The 21727-nt window shown below is 40.0% G+C and overlaps 1 protein-coding gene across 1 annotated transcript; it reads left to right on the forward strand.

Annotated features, from left to right (window-relative positions):
• The first annotated feature begins 879 nt into the window (after positions 1-879).
• On the forward strand, positions 880-20221 carry kdm5ba (lysine demethylase 5Ba). Its single transcript, XM_063474303.1, has 27 exons — positions 880-1195; positions 5209-5286; positions 5648-5770; positions 6642-6812; positions 8885-9010; positions 9673-9766; positions 9892-9998; positions 10114-10272; positions 10419-10538; positions 11637-11795; positions 12127-12308; positions 12601-12763; positions 12948-13067; positions 13248-13442; positions 13687-13868; positions 14243-14367; positions 14471-14621; positions 14931-15051; positions 15239-15594; positions 16040-16178; positions 16261-16440; positions 16587-16745; positions 17235-17654; positions 17795-17885; positions 17976-18160; positions 18251-18514; positions 18640-20221. The coding sequence occupies exons 1-27, from the start codon at positions 1043-1045 to the stop codon at positions 18775-18777; spliced, it is 4461 nt and encodes a 1486-aa protein (XP_063330373.1). The 5' UTR covers positions 880-1042; the 3' UTR covers positions 18778-20221.
• The last annotated feature ends 1506 nt before the right edge of the window (positions 20222-21727 follow it).

The raw sequence follows: 21727 nt of genomic DNA on the forward strand, positions 1-21727 counted from the left end.
TGAAGCATGCAAGTGTGACAAATATGCCAAAAACTGAAGAAAAAAAAACTTTTCGGGTTGTTGTTGTTTTGTTTTGGTTTTTTTTTTGGGGGGGGGGGGGGGGGGGTCAGTTTTTGGCACAAAGAGTAGCCTTTCAGAGCCAAAGGCTACTCTTTGTGAAGTTAGATGTTTAAAGCAATTGTAGCACACCCAACAAGCTATCGATAGCATAAAAATAATATATCGTATAATTATTATTGTTATTATAACTTTGACGTCAAACAAATGAAAATGACTCTGAAAATGTTTATTTTAAAAACACAAACGGCTGAACTATCAACATATGACTCCTCTCTGCCAATCAACGAGCTTCTCTAGACCATTTAAAAACAAAGTGCCGGTCAGCGCGCAAAGATCTTCAAGGTGAGTTCGATTACTAAACACCGGGTAATGTCTGCTAGTCTTTCGCCTTAGCCGGGCGGAGTGAGGCTTCTGTCTTTATTTGAGAAGGGGAGAACAGGAGCATTGTCTCACCACAGGGTGAAATAACCAAACGCACTCAACAAGGGAGCAATCATCTGTGAGGAAACCACTGAACCAATAAGCTATATAGTCCTAAACTGTTCGCTACTAAAGTATTAACTACAGTATATTTTTTTAAAACGCTGTGAAAACTAAAATAAAGTTACTCCATCTTACCACAGATTTGCAGCCATGTAAGTCCTTTGTGTTACGAAAGCACACCTTAAATTGGTGTAATAAAATGTCAATTTAGACACAGTCCGTTTTTGACTTCTATCTCGGTAACAAAAGTGCGTGTTTGCGCACGAAAACGGCGCAAAAATGACGTTAGCCTAAATAATTCGTGGGTGTCTACTTGTCGAAGCGGACGTGTACGTCCCCTCGCTGTCAGAGCTCGTCTCCAACTAGATAATTCGTCTTTGAGTTCAATGAGTGGAGAGTGGACATGAACTGAAAGACTGGAGATCAAAGCAAGCACAGACGGCTTGGAACCCCCCTTTTTAAAAAATATTTCAGCTGGAGTCATAACGAAGATGCAACGATGACTCAGCCGCAGGTGAATGAGTTCATTCCTCCTCCCGAGTGCCCTGTTTTTGAGCCCAGCTGGGAGGAATTTGCCGACCCTTTTGCGTACATCAACAAAATACGACCAATTGCAGAGAAAACTGGTATCTGCAAGATCCGACCACCGCCGGTGAGTAATTCTTTTATTTTTTACAATTATTCGTGGTGTTTGCACGGTGTGCTGGCCTCTGCCGCTGTGGCTAATTTAGAAGGCAAAGTTGTGTTTTTAAGACAGGTTTCAACATGGCGGATTGCGCCTGCGAGTAAGAATAGTGAGCTAGCCCGAGCTGGACTGTGTTGTGTTTGTAACGGCAATGGCAAGCTCTCAGACACATGCCATTCAAGAGGAAACCTGTGTCCTGGTCGGGCTTAGTCGTAAAAACAAACCAGACCTGGATTCATGATAGAGGGTCGCCCAACTTAAAGAGCGCTATAAAAAAATAATTCAAACGCAAAAGTTTGCCTGTACGCAAAATATGATGCAAATTGTTTACGTTAGCGCAGAATGAAGTGCTTCCTGGAGTCTGCGCACGGAAATGGCTCGCCTAGACTTGACCTACTAATAATTTAACAACAATTTCTGCGCACTTGGTTAAATGTAAAGTCCAAATATCTGAGCAGGATTTGACGGATTTAGACAGGGTGAATTAACCTGACTAGCATCAGTCGGGGCCCGTTTAAAGCCGCAGTTTTCTGACATCTCACGCTGGCTAACGTACGTGCTCGGTGGCCAACTGTTTATGGAGAAAAGGGTCGTAGAAACACGGCACTCAGTGGGGGACACTGTTTCTCTCTTTCATCGTAGTTTTATCAACTTTATCCACTCAAATTACGGTTATTCCCAACTGCTACTAGCGTTAGTTTATTAACCAGATAGTTTTATACTTGCAGGCTAATCTTTATTTCGCTATTATGGAAGCAAATCCAGGGCTATTTTTAATAATAATTCTAATTGGACGATTAGCCTGGCGTAATCCACACCTCTCTAACGTCTCAGGGGTCAAATATCAAAGTCTGTAAGGAAATACTGACAATAAAATGGCTTTTTCCCCCTTAAATATCTTAGAGCTAACATAATGCAAAAATAATGTCCCATTGACCTTATTTCTGAGACATGTGACCGTAGTGGGCATATATTTTATTCAAGGGTGTGTCCATGCGTTAAAAGGGTAGATTGAACTGATTTTTTTTAATATGCCTGACGTAATTTTTTCCAGGTATTCTCTATGTCAACTTAAAAAGATAAAATGTATATTTATTTTTTGCAAGGTCCTTGACATGGGTGGAAATGTTTTAACATGTGTGCCATGCGTCTAAAGCAGAAATCAGGAAGCATTGAAAAAAGGAAAAAAAAGGTTATTTTGCACACTTTAACCCGTTGAGTATGAGTACAAGGGATTGAATTGTCATCAAAAGCGGATGGGTGGGGTGACTGCTTTCAGTGTTTGCTGGGTAAATGGCTGAAATGCACAGCTCATGTAAACAAAAGAAGCCAGTGGGGTAAATGTGAGCAAAGATTAGCTGCTGATAGTTTTTTGACTGTAGTTGGATTGATATTTGAGATCTATTTGTGCTGTCTAAACTATAATTTACATTTCACAATTATAAGTCAGCACCAGCAGTTTATTCTGGAATATTTGGATCAAAATGTGGCTCAGACAGACCAATAAATAATCTTAAATCCTTGAAGAGATGGAAGCTGGGCTCTTGAGCTGGGTTTTCTACCAGGACAAATTTATAAGTTTGTAATTTTAATGTGTTTTTTTTTTTAAAAACTGTTATTTCTATCTATTTGTAAAGAGAGAGATCCTGGAGTTTTATTTTTTGTCTGCAAATTGTGTGTGCAAATGGTGTATACAATCCAGAGATTATAGATTGGCTCTTATTTGAGAGCCCTGTTTCTTTGTTTCATTATTCTCTTTTAACCCTTTCCCATATACAAACGGTTCAGACAATGTTTGAAAAAGGAAGTAAACACTGCACCACAACCTGTTTTCGATCAGTGATTTTATTTGGTGCACGGTATGCAGGTAGAGTTTCCTTCAGGGTTTTACATGGGTCACATTTTGACTATAGAGGTTAGTAGCACACATGCAGATGATTTTCGGGGACATTGCCAGGCCTGTTTGTGGTTAATTTCTCACAATTGTATTTGTCATTTTGGCTTGAGATTGAGGGCCTGAGTCATGTAGAGACCAAAATTTGTGCTTGCAGTCTTAACTACCGTGGTCAGACTTGTGGAGGATGGTCAGTAAAACAGAGCACATTTCTATTTGTTTTCAAAAATGATTGTTTTGCTTTGGTCCCACAACATTTGTTAGACTAATCCAACAATAAGGTGGTGTTAATGCAGCTGTTGTTATCTCTTCTCTGGCCAGCATTTCACTCATTGTCCAGGCCCAGTAAATCTTGACTGTGACATTTTAAAGAGCCTCTGGTAATGCTGCACACAGTAGGCAGTCAGCCTTAACAGTAAATGTTTGTGTTCATTTTTAAGAACTGTTGCGATAGTTGAAGATTGAAACACATCAGGAGCGTTAGACTAATTTGCAGGTCTCATTATCAGGCTGTATATGTAAATTTGCCACATTTCCTTTTCATTACAGTACTGTTTCAGTTGGTTTGGCATGTAAATGTAGTTGTCTTAAAAGAGAAAACAGACCTGTTTTTTTTTTTTTTTGTTTTTGTTTTTTAAGTAAAAATGGCTCCCCTTTTTGTATACTTATCACAGGTTAGGATGATATCACAAATGACTAAAAGTTACAAAACCATAATCTATTGATATTAGATCCTACAGTGCAAACATATGTTATGCACATTGAGAACACAAGCTGTTTACAGCATCCGTTCATCTATTTTCCGTCGGTATTAATAATATTTAGACTATTCAAAAAATGCTAACAATGCCATTGAAACATTAAAGAAAATGTAACCTGCATGTTTTGTTTAGTTTGAATAACAATGATAATTTTCTACCAGAATGCTTCATGTTCTGACTCTTAAGAATCCCACAGACTGAACATTTTGGCCTTTTTGACTCCAGAATAGACAAAACAGTACATTGGAAGACGTCACTTTAGGCACAGAAAGTTTAATGGATACATGTTCACAATGTGGAAACTCTATAGACTAAACATTAGTCAATAATAAAAGGCACAATGCAACAACAAATAACTGAGAGAAGCTGTGGCTGCAGATTTATTGGGAGGTTTTTGTATAGTTGTTTTTATGAGTGCTTGTTACACTATAGAAGAACAAATGTGAAACCTGAAAAGCTTATCTCTTTTTTTTTTTTTTTTTTTTTTTTTTTTTTTTTTTTTTTTTTTTAAACTGTTCTTTGTTCTTAGGAAGCAGTTGAGACTGTCCTTTAACTGTATGACAGCATTTACCATTATCGGTTTGATAATATGTGAGAATAACACAGTTATAATAACACTCTGTTTTGTATCACACATTGAACTGTACAAAATTGAGATCATTTTCCTGAATCTTGAACTTGCACTTACAACTAGTCGTACAGGAAGTTGTGCAGTATAGCATGGTTAGTGTTTTAGTTTGTAAGACAGTTGTTTTGCTCAGTTGCTTCTCTTGCGGTTAGACATCGACGTGAAGTTTTTGTTTTTAAGTGAAAGTGGGGACAGGTTCTGTTAAATAATAGCTAATTAGCAGAAATAAAGCAAACCTATGTTTGACAAAAAGGTAGTAAATTTGTCATATTTACACTCATTATATTTAATAGCATTAAAATGTTGACTTTTCTGAAACAACGGCTTACTGTTTCTCATTATGCCATTGTCTTTGCCCCATTCTTATGTGCCAAGCTGCAGTACTCGCATCTTATTTTCAGGTATTGAAATTGAAGTATTTACTTGGAGCTCAGACGGGTATAAAGCCTTAAAGTCTAAAGCCTAATTCATTTGGTAACATCAGCTTTTTCCTTTACATTGGTTCATTTGAGTGTAATGATGATGATTACTGCAAGTAGACTTGGAATCTTGCTGTATATGATGATACCGCTGAAACTGAAAAATCTGCAAACCAAAGCAGGTTTCAGTGAGTCTAATCGTCACAGCTTTAGTCTAATCTTGCTTAAAATGGTCTGTCTTTTTATTTTGTTTTTTGTTTTTCCTTTACTCATTTCAGGATTGGCAGCCACCGTTTGCTTGTGATGTCGACAGACTTAAATTCACACCGCGAATACAACGGCTCAATGAGCTTGAGGTACATTTGTCATCTTTATATATTTACAAAATCCAGTTTTGCTCATCTCTTGTATTCAGGTATTGCCTCACTCGCTGTGCTTTTGTTCATTGTCCTTCAAAAAAAAAAAAGGCAGCATCGTCAAAATATCTGATTCACTATCATGTCATGGTGAGCCGTGAAAAGACTGCAGACATATTTCTGTCTTTTAAAAAATGTTAATACTAGTAGGAGAGAATGCAGAAAGATAGTAACTCAGTCATTTTATTTCTTTATTTTTTGTACTCTTCTTTTTGGAGCACTTAGTACTTCTCAGATTATTTTCTTACAACTCCAATCCTTATTGTTTGAGGAGCTAAACAATTTTTCTTTTTTCCTTAAGGCTCAGACCAGAGTTAAACTCAACTTCCTGGATCAAATAGCAAAATTCTGGGAGCTACAAGGATGCAAACTGAAAATTCCTCAAGTGGAAAGAAAGATTCTGGATCTGTACCAACTGAATAAGGTGTGAAAATCCCCACTAGCGCTACAGTTATGAATCTAAGAGGGTGATCATGAATACGTTACAACTGAATTACGATTGATTTTTATGACTTGTGAATCAGCAGATGGGTGACAAATTAAAGGAAAAACCTGAACCTTTAAGTACTACAGTGAGGAGCTGTGAGGCTAAGTATAAGAGGAGGAGGGGGGGGGGGATCATTTAGCTCAGTGGCCCTCAAACTAGGGTTTGTGAGCCATAGATTGGGTAATTACATTAACACGTTATGGTACCTGGCATGTAGTGGCACGTAAATGCATCATCTGCGGTTGAGCTAATTAGCACAATGGAAAAATATTTAAGTCAGTTCACATTACTAAGTAATGCAAAAGCCAAACCAGCTAAAATTAGAAAGTATGACAACATTTACCTCGATCTTGGCTTTATCGAGAATGGCAGTGAAAGACCAAAATGTGTTGTTTGTCTTCGAGTGTTAGTAAATGAAGCCAGCCAACCTAAAGCGGCATCTCATCACAAAGCACCCAGAGTTTTATCAGCATGAGGATTGTAAAGGGGTTCTTAAAAATTTTTTACACCCCTGTAAGGGCTCCCTGGCCCCCAAACCAGAACCCCTGATTTAACTAAGATTGTTTGGTTTCACTTGTCCTGGTGAAAGTAACCCCCTCAATAGTGGCTTAGACTCCAATCTGAGCTGGGAAAAACCTGCACCCCAGCTGGGAGCAGAGACTTGGAAAATGATTTTCCTACTAAGACAATTCATCTCCATTATTTATTTTATTTTTTTAATTTGTCACTTGTCAGTACAACAGCTTTCTACACCAGTAAACTTGCCTTACTTGATATTTAATTTATTATTTCACTTATTTCACGCAAGTTGGTGAATGAAGAGGGTGGCTTTGATGCAGTCTGCAGAGAACGCCGCTGGACTAAGATTTCCGTCAAGATGGGCTTTGCTCCAGGAAAGGCTATTGGCTCTCATCTGCGGGCACACTATGAGCGAATCCTCTACCCATATAACCTTTTCCAGACTGGAGCCAATCTCCCTGTACGTACTCTCACCTGTTTTCTTTTTACAGAGTAACAGTAGGCAGTCTGGTTCACAGCTGGCTGGATGTTTATTGGAAGACGCTGCAGTCCATTAGTTTCTTCCTAGATGTACACAGTAGATGAACTCAGGAGCAATGACCGGGGACTGCTTGTTTGCAGGCTAAATGCACATGAAATTATTGGTCGGATTATAATGACAGAAAAATAATTATTTTAATGGAGTAAATGTGGAATATGATGGAAACAACAGCTTAGTCTTAAGCACTTTAGTGTCTTATTGAGTTTTCTCACCCACAGTGATACTGTGCACAGTTATCAAAGAGTAACGGGGGGTTTATTTTGTGATTTTTTTTTTTTTTTTTTTTTTTTATTATTATTATTATTATTATTATTATTATTTGTTTTTTTTTGTTTGTTTGTTTGTTTTTTAAATACATTTATTTATTTATTTTGTGCTTCAGAGGTTAGATCAACCAGAGGCCTGTAGTCCAAAGCAGGCATGTGAAAGTAACTCCAGGGTTAACCCTGGGTTTTCAAAATTGCAATAGCAGTTCAATTCTTGCTGGAGTACATCTCCATGGTAACTTATACTGCAGACCTAACCGCCTCCTGAGCAAGCTATGTTCTAGTTTAAAGGTCAGCAGGTGTGAAATCTACACTTAGTGACTGATCAAATCTCTGGAAAATAGCGTCACCATTCCCAGAAGATTCCACACGGATGTCAGTGTGGATGGTCTAAAGAACAGGGCACCTATTTGTGCTTGTTGACCTTATATAAAATTTGCAAGTAGAGTAATTCTACATGTGAACAATGTCTTTATATTTAATCCTTACACTCATATTGTCAAATACCACTGCAGCTGATGGATTGAAAAGGAAAACTATCATAAGCACATCTAAACATTAATTTATTGGAACAACAATTATATTATCTGTCAGACACTCCCACATCTTAATAATACAGCTGTGATACTAAGAAGGTTGTTAACTTGCAGTGTCAGCATTTTTGCCAGCTTTCCTTCCTGGTTTTAAATAGGCTAAACTTTATTAATGTAGTAGATCTTTTCCAGTCTCACTGGCCAAAGAGCTTAAAGTGCACACACATTAATACAGTCCTTTTCAGTGCTTATCCTGTTACAGACATTCGTACCACTTATTTGTAATATACTTTAAGCCTGTTTTATGTGTTAATTCTCCATATTTTTCTAATAGATTTAGCTTTCTTTGTAAAGCCAACCATTCAGCCAGTGGACCTGTCGATGTTTGTTACTGGTCAGATGCCATTAATGTCACCTCTTTCATGTTAATGTGCTGGTAGCTAGATTGGGAAACCCTGGGTTATACTTACTGAGTTGTGCGCTCAGCTTCATGTGACCACGTAACCTGATTGTTATCTGGTTTCACTTACCCTAAGATCAACAGACAGGACATCCTGGTTATGTTAAATTGGCCTTGTAGTACAGACCTCAGGACTACAAAGCATGTAGTACTGTTGCTTAACCATCATCCAGTACACACCAAAAACGGTGCAGTTCAGTCTCTTCACAGTGTCTTGAAAGCAAATGAGTATGAAGAAATTTTATTTGCACTTGATGTGCTTTTATTGTAAAAGTTTCCACTATGTAAATTCAAGTGTTTTATGACCTTCCATTATGCACACACCAAAATAAGGTGTTGTCAGAGTGACTTTTCCAGTGTAAGAAAGACTGATTTTATCCAACACAAATTCCTAAAAGTTAAAACTGACAGTAAAAATTCACTGGCAACAAATTTAGATGCAGGTATCTTGCAAGTTTGACTTAAACTATGAGATCTGTTGACAGATCTACACTCTGACTGACATTTCTTGTTTGATGTCTTTAAATAGAAGCACCACAGCGGTAAAACTTTGACCTTTTGAAACTCATATTCTGAATTCTGGTACTTTCAAATGTTGAGAACCATGTTTGAATGTAGAGATCCTCAGATATTTGATAATTAAATCGTTGCCAGTTTTTAATGTTTTTTTTTGGGGGGGGGGGGGGGGGTTCTGTGTGTTTTTAATTTGGTGTCATTCACTTCTTCCTACAGGCAGCCACCTTGACCAATGACACTAAAGATAAGGAGTACACCCCTCACGACCTGCCGCAGCGCCAGTCTGTCCAGCCCCAGGAGACCTGCAGCATTGCTCGCCGAGCCAAACGAATGAGATCTGAGGTGAGTCTGTCTGTCATCTTTGACATTTCCCTCTGAATCATAACTTCTTTATGTTATGAATTTACTCTGAAATTCTTAAAACTCTATTTAATTGTTAGGCTTTGATTTACTCATTTTCACCTATAAGGTCAGGTCAATAATTGTTACTGGCTGCTGGCAGTAGAGTTTGTTCTCCAGATTTGTGGTTACTTTAAACAACTATGGCCTCCTTTAACCATCTGATCTCCAGCGAAGCTAATTGATGCCTTTGAAGCAGGCTATAAAAAGGTGGTTTAGCCTCCATTACAGTCAGTGTAAAGGAACTGTGAAAGTTGCAGCAAAACAGCAGGAACCAGAAAACCACATGTCTGCTGGGCATGTAGGCAAAACACAACTCCCTGTTGACTGCAGAAGAACTGCAGGAAGGCTTAGCTGACGCATGAGTAGTGGGCACTGTTCCAGTGTGCAGCATTCTTAATGACTCTTTGCTGCATGCGTTTTTTTAAATTTATTATTAATTTTTTTTAAATAAAGTGTTGTGCATTTGTCTTGACAGGCTTGTTTCAGCTCTAAAACAAGATGTTTCTATGTCTTGTCTTAATGACAGCATTTTACTAGTTATATTCCCACATTAGTTTTGAAAGTACAGCTGACTCTGTTTCTGACTCTCGCTATCACTGCAGAGGGGCTATGTCAAAAGTGAACCCAGAGAAGTTCGTGAGACTCGTCCCAACCTGAGGAGGAGGATGGGAACATTTGTTGCCAAACCAGAACCTGGTAAGAAAAATAAACCTGACCTGTACTGATAGATTTATAAATAGAAATAAATGGTTTGTGTAATGGGTCTGAGTGTTACTGGGGACTCCTGAAGCCTCCAATCAATCTTCGTCCTTGTCTTTCAGTGAGAATGGCAGTCACTGAGGTGAAAAAGGAGCCCATTGATCACAAGGATACAACTGAATATGAAGAAACTGTATTAGATAAAATTATCAAACCTCCAGTGAATAAAGTAAATGTTTCCCTATGTACTAAATTTATTGCCCAACTACTTTGTTTTGTTACATGATTCAAACATGGATCTATTTTGTACACAGTACATCCTCATAAGTGTTCTGTCTCATCAGGTGGACCACTACATGTGTCTTGTGTGTGGCAGTGGAAGCGCTGAGGACCGCCTGCTATTATGCGACGGCTGCGATGACAGCTATCACATCTTCTGTCTCATCCCTCCGCTCCACGATGTTCCCAGAGGCGACTGGAGATGCCCCAGGTGCCTGGTTGAGGTGAGCTATACCTCCTCCACCCTCAGGAAGCTCAAGTCAGCTCATCACCGTGAACTGGAGTGTAGTCTCCCATCTGACATGTACAATTATAGTATAATCCCAAGTGGCTTGTTTTAACTTCATATACCATCCTTTGGTTTTGACAGGAATGTGGCAAACCACCTGTTGCATTTGGCTTTGAGCAGGCCAGCAGGAGCTACACCCTCCAAACTTTTGGAGACATGGCTGACTCCTTCAAGTCTGATTATTTTAATATGCCAGTTCATGTGAGTTTTCATCACACATACACTGAGTAGCCTTTAGTCTGTTTTGTTGATACTTGCAGTTCATTTTAGTCAAAAGTAAAGTCTTTAAGTTCCAGTTTCTTGTTTCTGTTTATTGATGTCAGCAGCTTAATAGTTTAGAAATGTAAGCATGAAGGTTCTCTATATACAACAAAAATGGGCTAAATGGACACTCACTGAATAATTCCTCTTTTTCAAACCATTCTCTATAAACAGAGGTGGTTTTGTGGGGAAAATTTCAGCACATCAGCAGTTTTTGAAATCCTCAAACCACCCACACTGGCACCTACAACCACACAATGTTCAGTGTCATTTAAATCACCTTTCTTCCTCATTTGTGATAGCTGCTGCCATGTGATTGGCTAATTAGACACCTGCATTAATAAGCAGTTGACCAGACCTATCTAATGAATTGGCCAATGAGTTTATGCTATAATAATGTCTTTTAACCAACCATCAACATAAATGAGAATTTCATCATATTTTTCAGCTCAAACATATGAGCACTAATATGAAACATATACTAGATTAAGTTATTACTAAGTACAATTATGATAAGTTGGGGAAGTGGAATGAATTTATTCAAATTCATTTCACTATTCAGAAATTTGAAACGCACACATACAGGCCATGATAGAAATGGAATAACAACAATCAGAAGTGAAAACAAATTGAGAAATTCTTTAATATGCTCCAGTTTACCAACTTTTTTTTTTTTAACCGCGTTGTAAACAACTTTGAGTATTTCTTGCATTTCTTACCAGAAGTGATGTAAAACTGGTTTTCCCACAACTTTATTTATTTATACTATTGCATGACCTCCAAATGTGACAGCTTGCACAATCAAAACAGAGGCTGCACTGGCTCTTACTAACTGCTCTGTGCACAGCACCATAACAATGTACAAAATGAAAGTATTCCAGTGCACGAAAGTGCCATTTTCATCATAAACCTTTTTTTTTTTTTTTTTTTTTTTTTTTTTAAAAAACAAGGAAAACGGCCCTGGATTCCATTATGTCACAAAACAAAGAAATGCTTTAATATAAATCCTTTATTTAATTTTTTCTTAATTCTATTAAGATGGTGCCTACTGAGCTGGTGGAGAAGGAGTTCTGGCGTCTAGTGAGTACCATCGAGGAGGATGTGACTGTGGAGTACGGAGCAGACATCGCCTCCAAGGAGTTTGGGAGTGGTTTTCCCGTGAGAAACGGCCATTTTGAAGTTTCTCCTGAGGATGAGGTACAAATTGTCTGTCATGGGAATGTATTGTGCCTTCTCTATGTGAAAATGCTTTGTCTCCTTTTGTTTTCTTTAAAACATTAAATATCAATAAACAATAGAAAAAATATATAGTTGTCTATATAAGATTAATATTTTTATGTATATTAATGTTTTTAATTTCTCAAAGCATTGTAACTTTTACAGCTGAATTATCACCAAAAAAAGTGGTGTTAGATTTCTGGCAGGCAACAGTAAAAATAAGCATGACTGATGTTTGCAATCGCATATTAAAGGTTTTCTGGGCTATATCTGAGTGAGTGGAGTATTTAGACCTGTGTCTTACCCGCAGCATTACCTGACCAGCGGCTGGAACTTGAACAACATGCCGGTCCTCGATGCCTCGGTGCTGACTCACATTACAGCCGACATCTGTGGCATGAAGGTACCCTGGCTGTACGTGGGCATGTGCTTTTCCTCTTTCTGCTGGCACATCGAGGACCACTGGAGCTACTCCATAAACTATCTTCACTGGTACAGTGGACTTTTTAACTCTATTGTGTAATTGTAATGATGATGATTTTTAATTTGGGAGTTTGGATTTTTTATTTTTTTTTTAACTCTAAAAGCAGTTTTGTGTGTGTATATATATGTGTACATACAGAAACACATCTCATCTGAACTTCAAAATCAAGGAAAAACCAAACAGACAGGAGTGTGTCACTCCATTGGGAAACTTATTTATAATGCATAAAAATTTGTTACATGCAGGGTTACTGTGATTGTTTGTTTTTTTTGTTACTAAGTGGTTTGTCCACATGTGCAGGGGTGAGCCTAAGACGTGGTATGGGGCTCCTGGTTATGCTGCAGAGCACCTCGAAGCGGTCATGAAGAAATTAGCTCCTGAGCTGTTTGAGTCTCAGCCAGACCTCCTTCATCAGCTGGTCACCATCATGAATCCCAACACGCTGATGAACAACGGCGTCCCGGTAAATAAAAACAGTGAAGACAAATTTGCGCATACATGATGTTCTCACACAATTATGGAAATCAAATTAAAAAGATTTAAATGTCAACATTGTTTAAACTGTTTTACTTACTCATTTGTTTTGAGATTTAATTCATTTTAAAACAACTTCATGGAACATTTCTTTCTTGTATTTTCACCTGTAGATTTATCGCACCAACCAGTGTGCAGGTGAGTTCGTCATCACTTTCCCCAGAGCTTACCACAGTGGATTCAACCAGGGTTTCAACTTTGCTGAAGCGGTCAACTTCTGCACAATGGACTGGGTAAGAAATGTTTGTACTGTATCACATAATACTATACTTAGTTTGCAGTTTGTTTCACTAAGCTTAATCCAGGATTAGACCCTAAACAGAAGCTTGTTGTTACTAATATTACTGTTTTGGCGCCACATGATTGACTCATTCCTCTTAAACACCCCTTGATATCTCCATGTTTTCTGATAGATGCCCCTTGGCCGTGGCTGTGTGGCTCACTATCGCCAGCTGAACAGATACTGCGTCTTCTCCCACGATGAGATGGTTTGCAACATGGCCATTAAAGCAGACACGATGGATGTCGACCTGGCCGCCACTCTGCATGAGGATATGGTTATCATGATCCAACAGGAGAAGGAACTACGAGAGAAAATCACTAAAATGGTGAGCAGCTTCATCCTCAGTATCCAGTGTTTTTAAACATGCACATTACAGCCATCCAAAAAGAAGCACAAAATAACAGATTTCATCTATCAGACTGAAATAAGGGAGAACTTAAAAATTTTAAAGAAGATGTTTGTCACACTATAAGTTTCCACTCGAGAGATCTTGTTTTTTGGGTACACATATGTCACATTTGGCTCCTCTGCCTCTTGTGCTGCTCTAACGACTGAATCTGTGTCCCCAGGGTGTGATGCAGTCTCGACAGGTTGATTATGAGGTGCTCCCAGACGAGGCGCGGCAGTGTTTCAAGTGTCTGACCACCTGTTACCTGTCTGGCATCACCTGTGCCTGCAGTCCTGACAAGATGGTTTGCCTGTACCACACCCAGAACCTCTGCTCTTGTCCTCCTATCAATCTCACACTCCAGTAAGTAATTAATCAGAGGAACACTGCATACTCATTTTCATATTAATTTCTCTTCTCATGTACTGTCACAAGGGGTCTGCTTCAGCTGTATGGCCTACTTTAAATGTTACGTGAAGTAAAAGTTGGAGCAAGTTTTCCCTGAAAGCAAAAACATAAAAAATTAAGCACTGTTTCACAAAAAAGTAACTTTATACTTTCACCAACTACTAGTGAACCTACAAATATTAAGCTGTGCGAGGCCAGCCTGCCTTTTTTATAAAGACAAGGTTTGGAGCTTGTAGTGTTTGGCAGAGGCGATTATGACTTTCTGCTGAAAACTGACATGGCAATTATCAGTTTATTCACCAAGTTTTGTTTTTCTTTTATTTGTCCAGTTACAAGTTTACACTGGATGAGTTGTACCCATTGATGGCATCTGTGAAACTGCGTGCCAATTCATATAAAGACTGGGTGTCTAATGTCCAGGACATTGTGGAAAACAAAGGAACCAAGAAAAAAGGTGCCAGCACAGTGATGCACTTTCTGTAATCTCAGTGAGTTACTCAAATGTTAACGTGTAGTTTGGACTCTTCTTCTAACGAACTCTTGTTTTTCCTGGTTAGGGTTGGAGGAACTTCACATCCTGGTAGAGCAAGCGGAAACAAAGGCGTTTCCTCAAAGCAGCCTCCTGGGTCAGCTGCGTACAATTGCCTCAGAGGCCGATAAAGTTTCTGTGACGGCACAGCAGCTTCTCAATGGGAAGAGGCAGACGAGGTACTGAAATCTGATTTGAAATGTTCCACACTGCTCGTGGCTCCATCTTTATTGCCGTGAAACGGCCATGTTGATTCAGTTTCATATAAGGTCACACAAGATATTACACAATTATGTCATGTTCTTGTTATTTTCTGGAACAACCTGTTTTGTGGGACAGATTTCCAGTTTGTGCTAGCGTGAGCTTACTCACATTTATGTAAATTGCTGTTGTTGAGCTCATCTGCTCGTGGTGTTTTCTTTCTTTTCTTTTTTTTTGCCAGTCAAAGTGCTAAGTGGTGTGTAAATCAGTTTTAATCTGTGTTTCAGGTACCGCTCTGGGGGAGGTAAGTCCCAAAGCCAGAATGAGTTAACTGTGGAGGAGCTGAGGTCATTTGTCAAACAACTGGACAGCCTGCCATGTAACATCCGACAGGCTCCTTTACTGAAGGTTTGTTTATTTAAAAAATAAACACAATTTTTAATTGTATAAATTAAATTATTCCAAGCTTTTAGTCTCTTGAGAAAATTGCTTCAACTTCAGTCCTTATGTGTCCAAGGTATCTCTAGACTTTTAGATTTGTAAGGTGTGTCCGAGGTAATATTGCAATGTCATACCTGTTGGATGTGATCTCCAGGACCTTTTGACTCGGGTGGATGACTTCCAGCAGCGCAGTGAACGCCTCCTTTCTGATGAGTCACCCAGCGCGCTGGAGCTGCAGGACCTGCTGGATGTGAGTCTGGGCCTGGACGTGGAGCTGCCGCAGCTACCCCTTCTCAGAGAGAGACTGGAGCAGGCTCGATGGTTGGAGACCGTTCAGCAAGCCAGCAGTCGGCCGGACAGCTTGTGTCTGGACACGATGAGGAGGCTTATAGACCAGGGTGTGGGCCTGGCCCCTCACAGCTCTGTGGAGAGGGCCATGGCTCGTCTGCAGGAGTTGCTGACTGTGTCAGAGCAGTGGGAGGAGCGAGTGCTCAGTCTCCTGGAGGCCAGGTGAGGATATGAAGGTTCACATCTTCTTTCATGCTCACATCGTGATGACAGAAGGCAGAAATGAAGAAAATCCAAGGTTATTGCAACTAATGAACTTTATGAAAATGCAGTAAAAGTCACATTTTGTGCTGTGTGAAAGTGTAAAACCAGCTGAAAACTTCAGACGGAGTGAAATGTGCCACATCTATAGAGCTGGGTCGTGGTGGATAAAAGTGGATTATGGTGCTGTGACAGATGGGCGAACATTTTTCTTGTAAAACAAAGGGGGGGCCTAGCAAAAAAAGTTTGGGAACCACTGGCTTAACCCATTAATAGATAAACATAAACCAAATACTACAAATGAGTTTATGGACTTTCATTTATAGAAATGTCTATTTTATTTCTTTATCACTTGTATAAAACTTAAACATCTACACTGTTTTCTAACCCTGACGCCTCTTCACAGGCCGTATCAGGGCATAGAAACCCTTGAAGCTGCTCTGCAGGAAGTAGAAAACATCCCTGCTTATCTGCCCAACTGTCTGCAGCTGAAGGATGTCGTCACCAAGGCCAAAAAATGGCTCCATGAAGCTGAAACACTGCAGGTAAAAATCATACTTTATGCTTTCAGCACTTTAGTTTGAGCAATGGGTGAAACTGAATTATTAATCTTGTCTGTGCTTACAGCTTGGGGGACGTATTCCTGTGCTCGACAGCCTCTCTGAGCTGGTTCTCAGAGCAGAGGGCATCCCAGTGAAGCTCGACCCGCTCAGTCGACTGGAGGCCCTTGTCAGTGATGTCCAGAGCTGGAAGGAGACGGCCGCAAAGACATTCCTATTGAAAAACTCCCCTTTCTCACTTCTAGAGGTAAATGCGTATGCAAATGTGGCTGACCAATTTAATCATTATGCATCAGTATGAAAATTTAGTGCCAGATATCACAAAACTACAAGTGTGGCAAATTACCTGAACTTGAAAAGCGCCTCTAATAGAATTTGTCATCATGTTTTCAGGTCCTCTGCCCAAGGTGTGACATCGGATCTGCACATCAGAAGTCAAAATCTAAAAAAGTGAAAGAAGCTCCACAGATCATTAAAAAGACTTTAACAAAACTGGACTCTTTGTGTGATGTAGAGAGAGCTCTCTCTGAGAGTAAGGACTCTGCCTCTGCTGTAAGTATGGCTGCATCAAATTTTCTTTTTCTCTGGTAACTTTTTCAGTATAGTTAGGACTAAAAACCAGCTCTTGTATAGTTTCCTTTACCCCAGAATCTCTTTGTTAAGAAGTGCTGTGTTTTGTTTTGTTTTTTATAACTTATAAACAGATAAAAACTGATCTTTTTATTTATTCACTTGTTCTTCCTTACTCTGTCAGTAAATATTGTCTATGAATGTGCCATTTCAACCATTTAACCTAGTATTAGAAGCAGTGACTCTGACTCTGTCTTGGTCACCTTTAGTAGGTTAACATAGCATTAAATGAGGTTTAGTAGGCACAAATCTGTGTAACGATGAGTGGAGGGTTCCTCAGAAAATGAATGGGGGGAAAAATATGATTTCCTTTATTAGAAGTCTCATCAGGGAAAGTTCATATATTAATAGAGACATTGGTGTTAGGCTTCAGATTAGTTTTTAATTTCATCTAATTTTCTCTCCTCACAGATGACCACTCTCGCAGAGGTCCGACAGAGGGAGATGGAGATCTTACTGTCTCTGAGGTCTTCAAACGAGTCCAAGCTCCTTCCTGCTGAAAGCTGTTGTGCACTTAGTGTTTGTGTTTGCCAAAAGGCTCCCTCAGGAGCCATGATGCAGTGCGAGCTCTGTCGAGACATTTTCCACTGCGGGTGTGTTACAACAACCGCAGAACTTGAGTACGGTCAGGCCTGGCTGTGCCCGCTGTGCCAGCGGTCGAGAAAACCACCTCTGGACAAAGTCCTGCCCCTGCTGGCCTCGCTTCAGAGGATTCGGGTCCGCCTGCCAGAGGGCGACGCTCTGCGGTTCCTCATCGAGAGGACTGTGAGATGGCAGCACAGAGTCCAGCAAGCCTGCGCAGATGGAGTACTCGAGAACGTGTCAAAGATGGTCAGTGGCTTTTATTTTGTAAACATTGTTGATTTAAGTTAAGCATTTGTGGTCTGAATTATTGTAAGTCACCATCAGGGGTCCCGTTTTCTAGACACTGAGCATTTACAGTCACTGATGGCGTTTTTTAATTGTTTCAGGTGAGAGTTGGACCTAGAGAGTCTTCACATTTGCCTCAGGAAAAGAATGGGTCAGCTTTTTATACAGAGCACAAGTCTGTTCCGCTCCACGGTAAGTGTCAAAGCTTTTTCATTTAAGCACTCTGTGCAGTTTCACTTTTCAGAGCAACTCTAATGCTCATTTTGTTTTAATTTTTCACAGGACTTAGTCCTGAGCTGGAGGAGCTGATGGTGGAGGGATTCCTGCTGCAGGTCACTCTGCCTGAGACGGAGCAGCTGTACAGATATTTACTCTACAAACTGGTCCCCCTGCCCTCACAGAGCCCTCCCTGTGGGAACAGCACAGAACAGGACCAGAAGTCTCCAAAAGGGAGCCCTCAACACAAGGTAACAACCGCTCCTACTAAGTGTCACACCAAATGCATTATGCCATAATGCTCTTGTTTATTAAGTCCACTTTTCGTATGTTGTGCTTAGAATGGCGTGTCGAGTCTGAAAAAGGAGGCCGTGAACAGTCAGAGCAAGCGGACCAAGCGGCGTAAGGACAGCTCCGATTCTCAGCACAGCGAGAAGGCCAAGAAGTGTCGCAAGAAAAAGCCCAAGAGAAGCAAAGAAAGGAGTGAAGAATCGAAGAGAAGTGGTTCGCCCACACACGCGTCATCTGACCCTGCTCTTTCAGATTCAGAAGAGGACTACTCGCTGTGTGCTGCACCATGGTGCAGAGAGCCAGAGGGTGATGAGGTGAGTTTCATTAGTCTGCTGTATTTACACCAACTTATGTAAATACGGATCACTGACTTGCCTGTATAGCTGAAGTTTAAGTGTACAAAGTGAAAATTTATTTTATCTCGTCTTGTCATTTTTAGGTAAACTGGGTCCAGTGTGACGGCAACTGCAATCAATGGTTTCACCAGATCTGCGTCGGCCTGTCTGCTGAGCGTGCGGAGAAGGAGGATTATGTTTGCATAAGCTGCACACAGCCAGAATACAGCAGAGCAGAATAAAGACCAAAAAGTCATGTTGAAGGATGAGCAGATTTACTGCAGATGCTGCAGCACTTAAGTGCACACCTGAACTCTGTGTGTCCTGCGGCTTCTCCCCTTTACCTTCTGGCTTGCCCTCAGTGAACATGGTGCTACTTCTTTTTCCCCAGAGTTACTAAAGACTTCTGTCACTGTTTTGTTTTGTTTGTTTTTTTTTTTGTCACATGGCTGGGTTTTCAGCCAGTCAACTAATCCTTTCTGAAACTTTCCAAGACTCGATGCAGATGTGGTAACATGTTTCAAGAACCAACAGCGCAGGGATTTTTCAACCAAAAAAATGTCAGTTTGGCATTTTAGAACAGTTTGTTTTTCTTTTACATGCATCTGAACAATGTGAAACTTATCTTTTTTCTTGTAGAGTAAATATTATTTATCTAAGCAATAGCTGAACAGATTAATTGAAGGTTCAGTTTTCACCTGAGCTATATTTGTGCGTAGAAAAACTTTGATAAAATGCCTTCCTAAAGCAAAAACCCTGAAGAATTCACTTTATGACCCTATGATACAGTTCACTTCAAATTTGTGTACACGTCAAAACCGAAATGGATCAACGATCCTTTCACGAATCACTGACTTTGATATAAAGTCAGGTTTTCCTTCTGCGATGTCTGCAGAGGAAAGTAAAAGTCCTGGATCCCATATTCCTGCTGTTGGGTGAGACTCAATTAAAGCCACAAAGTGAGAATGAACTGTCCGACATCAAAGGAATGTACATGTTGTTTTTTGGGTGGATTTTCCCTTTATGGCTGAGGCTGATATATGTGTTGGACTTAGATTTAACACAGACTGTGTGATTTATTTTGCCACGGGTATATGACCTTTTTCCTGCTCCTTTGGGTAAATAATATAATTCATATGTTGCGGTTTGCATTATAAAATAAAACGTTTGTTCCTGTACGGCTGGACTCCTCAGTACTCGGCGTTGAATAACATGAAAGTTAGAGTTTGTGGATTTTCAGCTGTTTTTTGTTTTGTTTTTTTGTTTGTTTGTTTTTTAAATTTTATTTTTTTCCATCCATTTTGGAAGAGGAAAAGATGTTCAGCCGGCAGGAAATTAACACAGGTAAACTGATCGCTTCAGAAACAGAGTCACTTCAACCTGTTGGGGAGACTTTATTTCAGAATTTATTTCATCTCCTTAACTTAATAACTGTGAGCTTAAAGCATACTTCATTCAGTAGAAAACACAAACTTGAGTGGGGGGGGGGACATTATTTATTTGTGATTGTTTAACAGACACAGGTATTCATTGCCACTCATATAATTAAATTCCTCACATGTAAATTCAATAAACTGCACAAAGAGCTCAGCATACACACACTATCACAGGCTCCAGTGTCTGCTGGCAAGCCAAAAATTAGATTCGCTTGTGATTATGTTCTTTCTCGCGCACAACTTTTGACATACTGTTCCCTAAAACTATTCTTTTAAAACCCAATAAAGGGTTGTTTAGTTGGCTATCCTGTTTATTTGAACAGTTTGTAATTTAAAAGTCTATACTGTACTCTGAGGCTATGTTTATATACACTAACTTTGTAAAAATTAATATATAGCCCTTATTTGTGGTCAACGGTAATGTACAGGGAACCGTATGCAACAAGATACAGGTAAGGAGGCTGTTGACCAAAGAGGAGAGGAGCTGTGCATGAGTCCAATGGCTGAGCCAACAGGTATACATCATGGGTGGTCTTACTCTCCACATAATGTTTTTATGTGGATGGAGTCTCCACCAGTTAGATTTATTAATTCTATTGAATGAAGTATAATAATAAAAAGAGTGACCTATACAAGTTTCCAGCAGAGTCTGACCCAATCGTTCAGAATTAAAAACAAAAGTACTAACTTCTGCAATGTAGTATGTGACCAATAGAGGGCGCCAAAGTAAAAGCATAAATTACACCGTCTTGATGCGTGTTCAATCATCCAATTTAATTCAATTCGATTTTATTTATATAGCGCCAAATCACAACAAAAGTCGCCTCAAGGCGCTTCATAGGTACAGAGAAAAACCCAACAATCATATGACCCCCTATGAGCAAGCACTATGGCGACAGTGGGAAGGAAAAACTCCCTTTTAACAGGAAGAAACCTCCGGCAGAACCAGGCTCAGGGAGGGGCGGGGCCATCTGCTGCGACCGGTTGGGGTGAGAGAAGGAAAACAGGATGAAAGACATGCTGTGGAAGAGAGACAGAGGTTAATAACAGATATGATTCAAGGTGATCCAGGTAAGTAAATCTCCAAAAGTTGATTGTGTTCATCTGGACGTAGCGTTTTCAGTGGGAGAAACGTTTTCGTCACTCATCCAAGTGACTTACTCAGTCTCAGCTGACTGCAGGTTTCCCCAATCTTATAAACAGTACATTTGCATAATGACTGAAACCAGCCCACCGAATGAACAATGGGCTGTAGGTCACCTTCATCATAATTATGCAAATTCTCATGACCATTGATCAACAACCACTGATCAAGGCCCACTGATCAATGGCCATGAGTCCCATTCACAGAGAGTTGGGGAATGGCTGCAATCACAGCACTGTAAGATGGTGAAAGGTTTTCGTTTAGGCAGCAGTTGTCCTTCTCTCCTGGATCGGCTGAGCTTTCTTTAGGTGCCTTCCCAGCTTTGACAAAAGTCCAGCTGGGATAACCACATTTACTCAGGCCCTTCTTGATGTGATGTTCTTCTGCTTCCCTGGCCGCTGTGTCTGTGGCGATGGTGTTCACAATAAGATAAACAAACAGAGTAATAGTGCACGCTGTTAAGTGCCAGAAGGATTGCCAGGATTTATACATCAGGGAACCCAAACAACCTCTGGCGAAGCGGATGGCACAACACAGAAGAGCTACCTTGTCAGACCAGGACTCTGCTGTCAGTCACACCTACAGGCCAGTGGACACTCTTTCAAGGATGAG

The sequence above is a fragment of the Pelmatolapia mariae genome, linkage group LG5, assembly GCF_036321145.2.
Source record: "Pelmatolapia mariae isolate MD_Pm_ZW linkage group LG5, Pm_UMD_F_2, whole genome shotgun sequence".
Taxonomy (NCBI): Eukaryota; Metazoa; Chordata; class Actinopteri; order Cichliformes; family Cichlidae; genus Pelmatolapia; species Pelmatolapia mariae.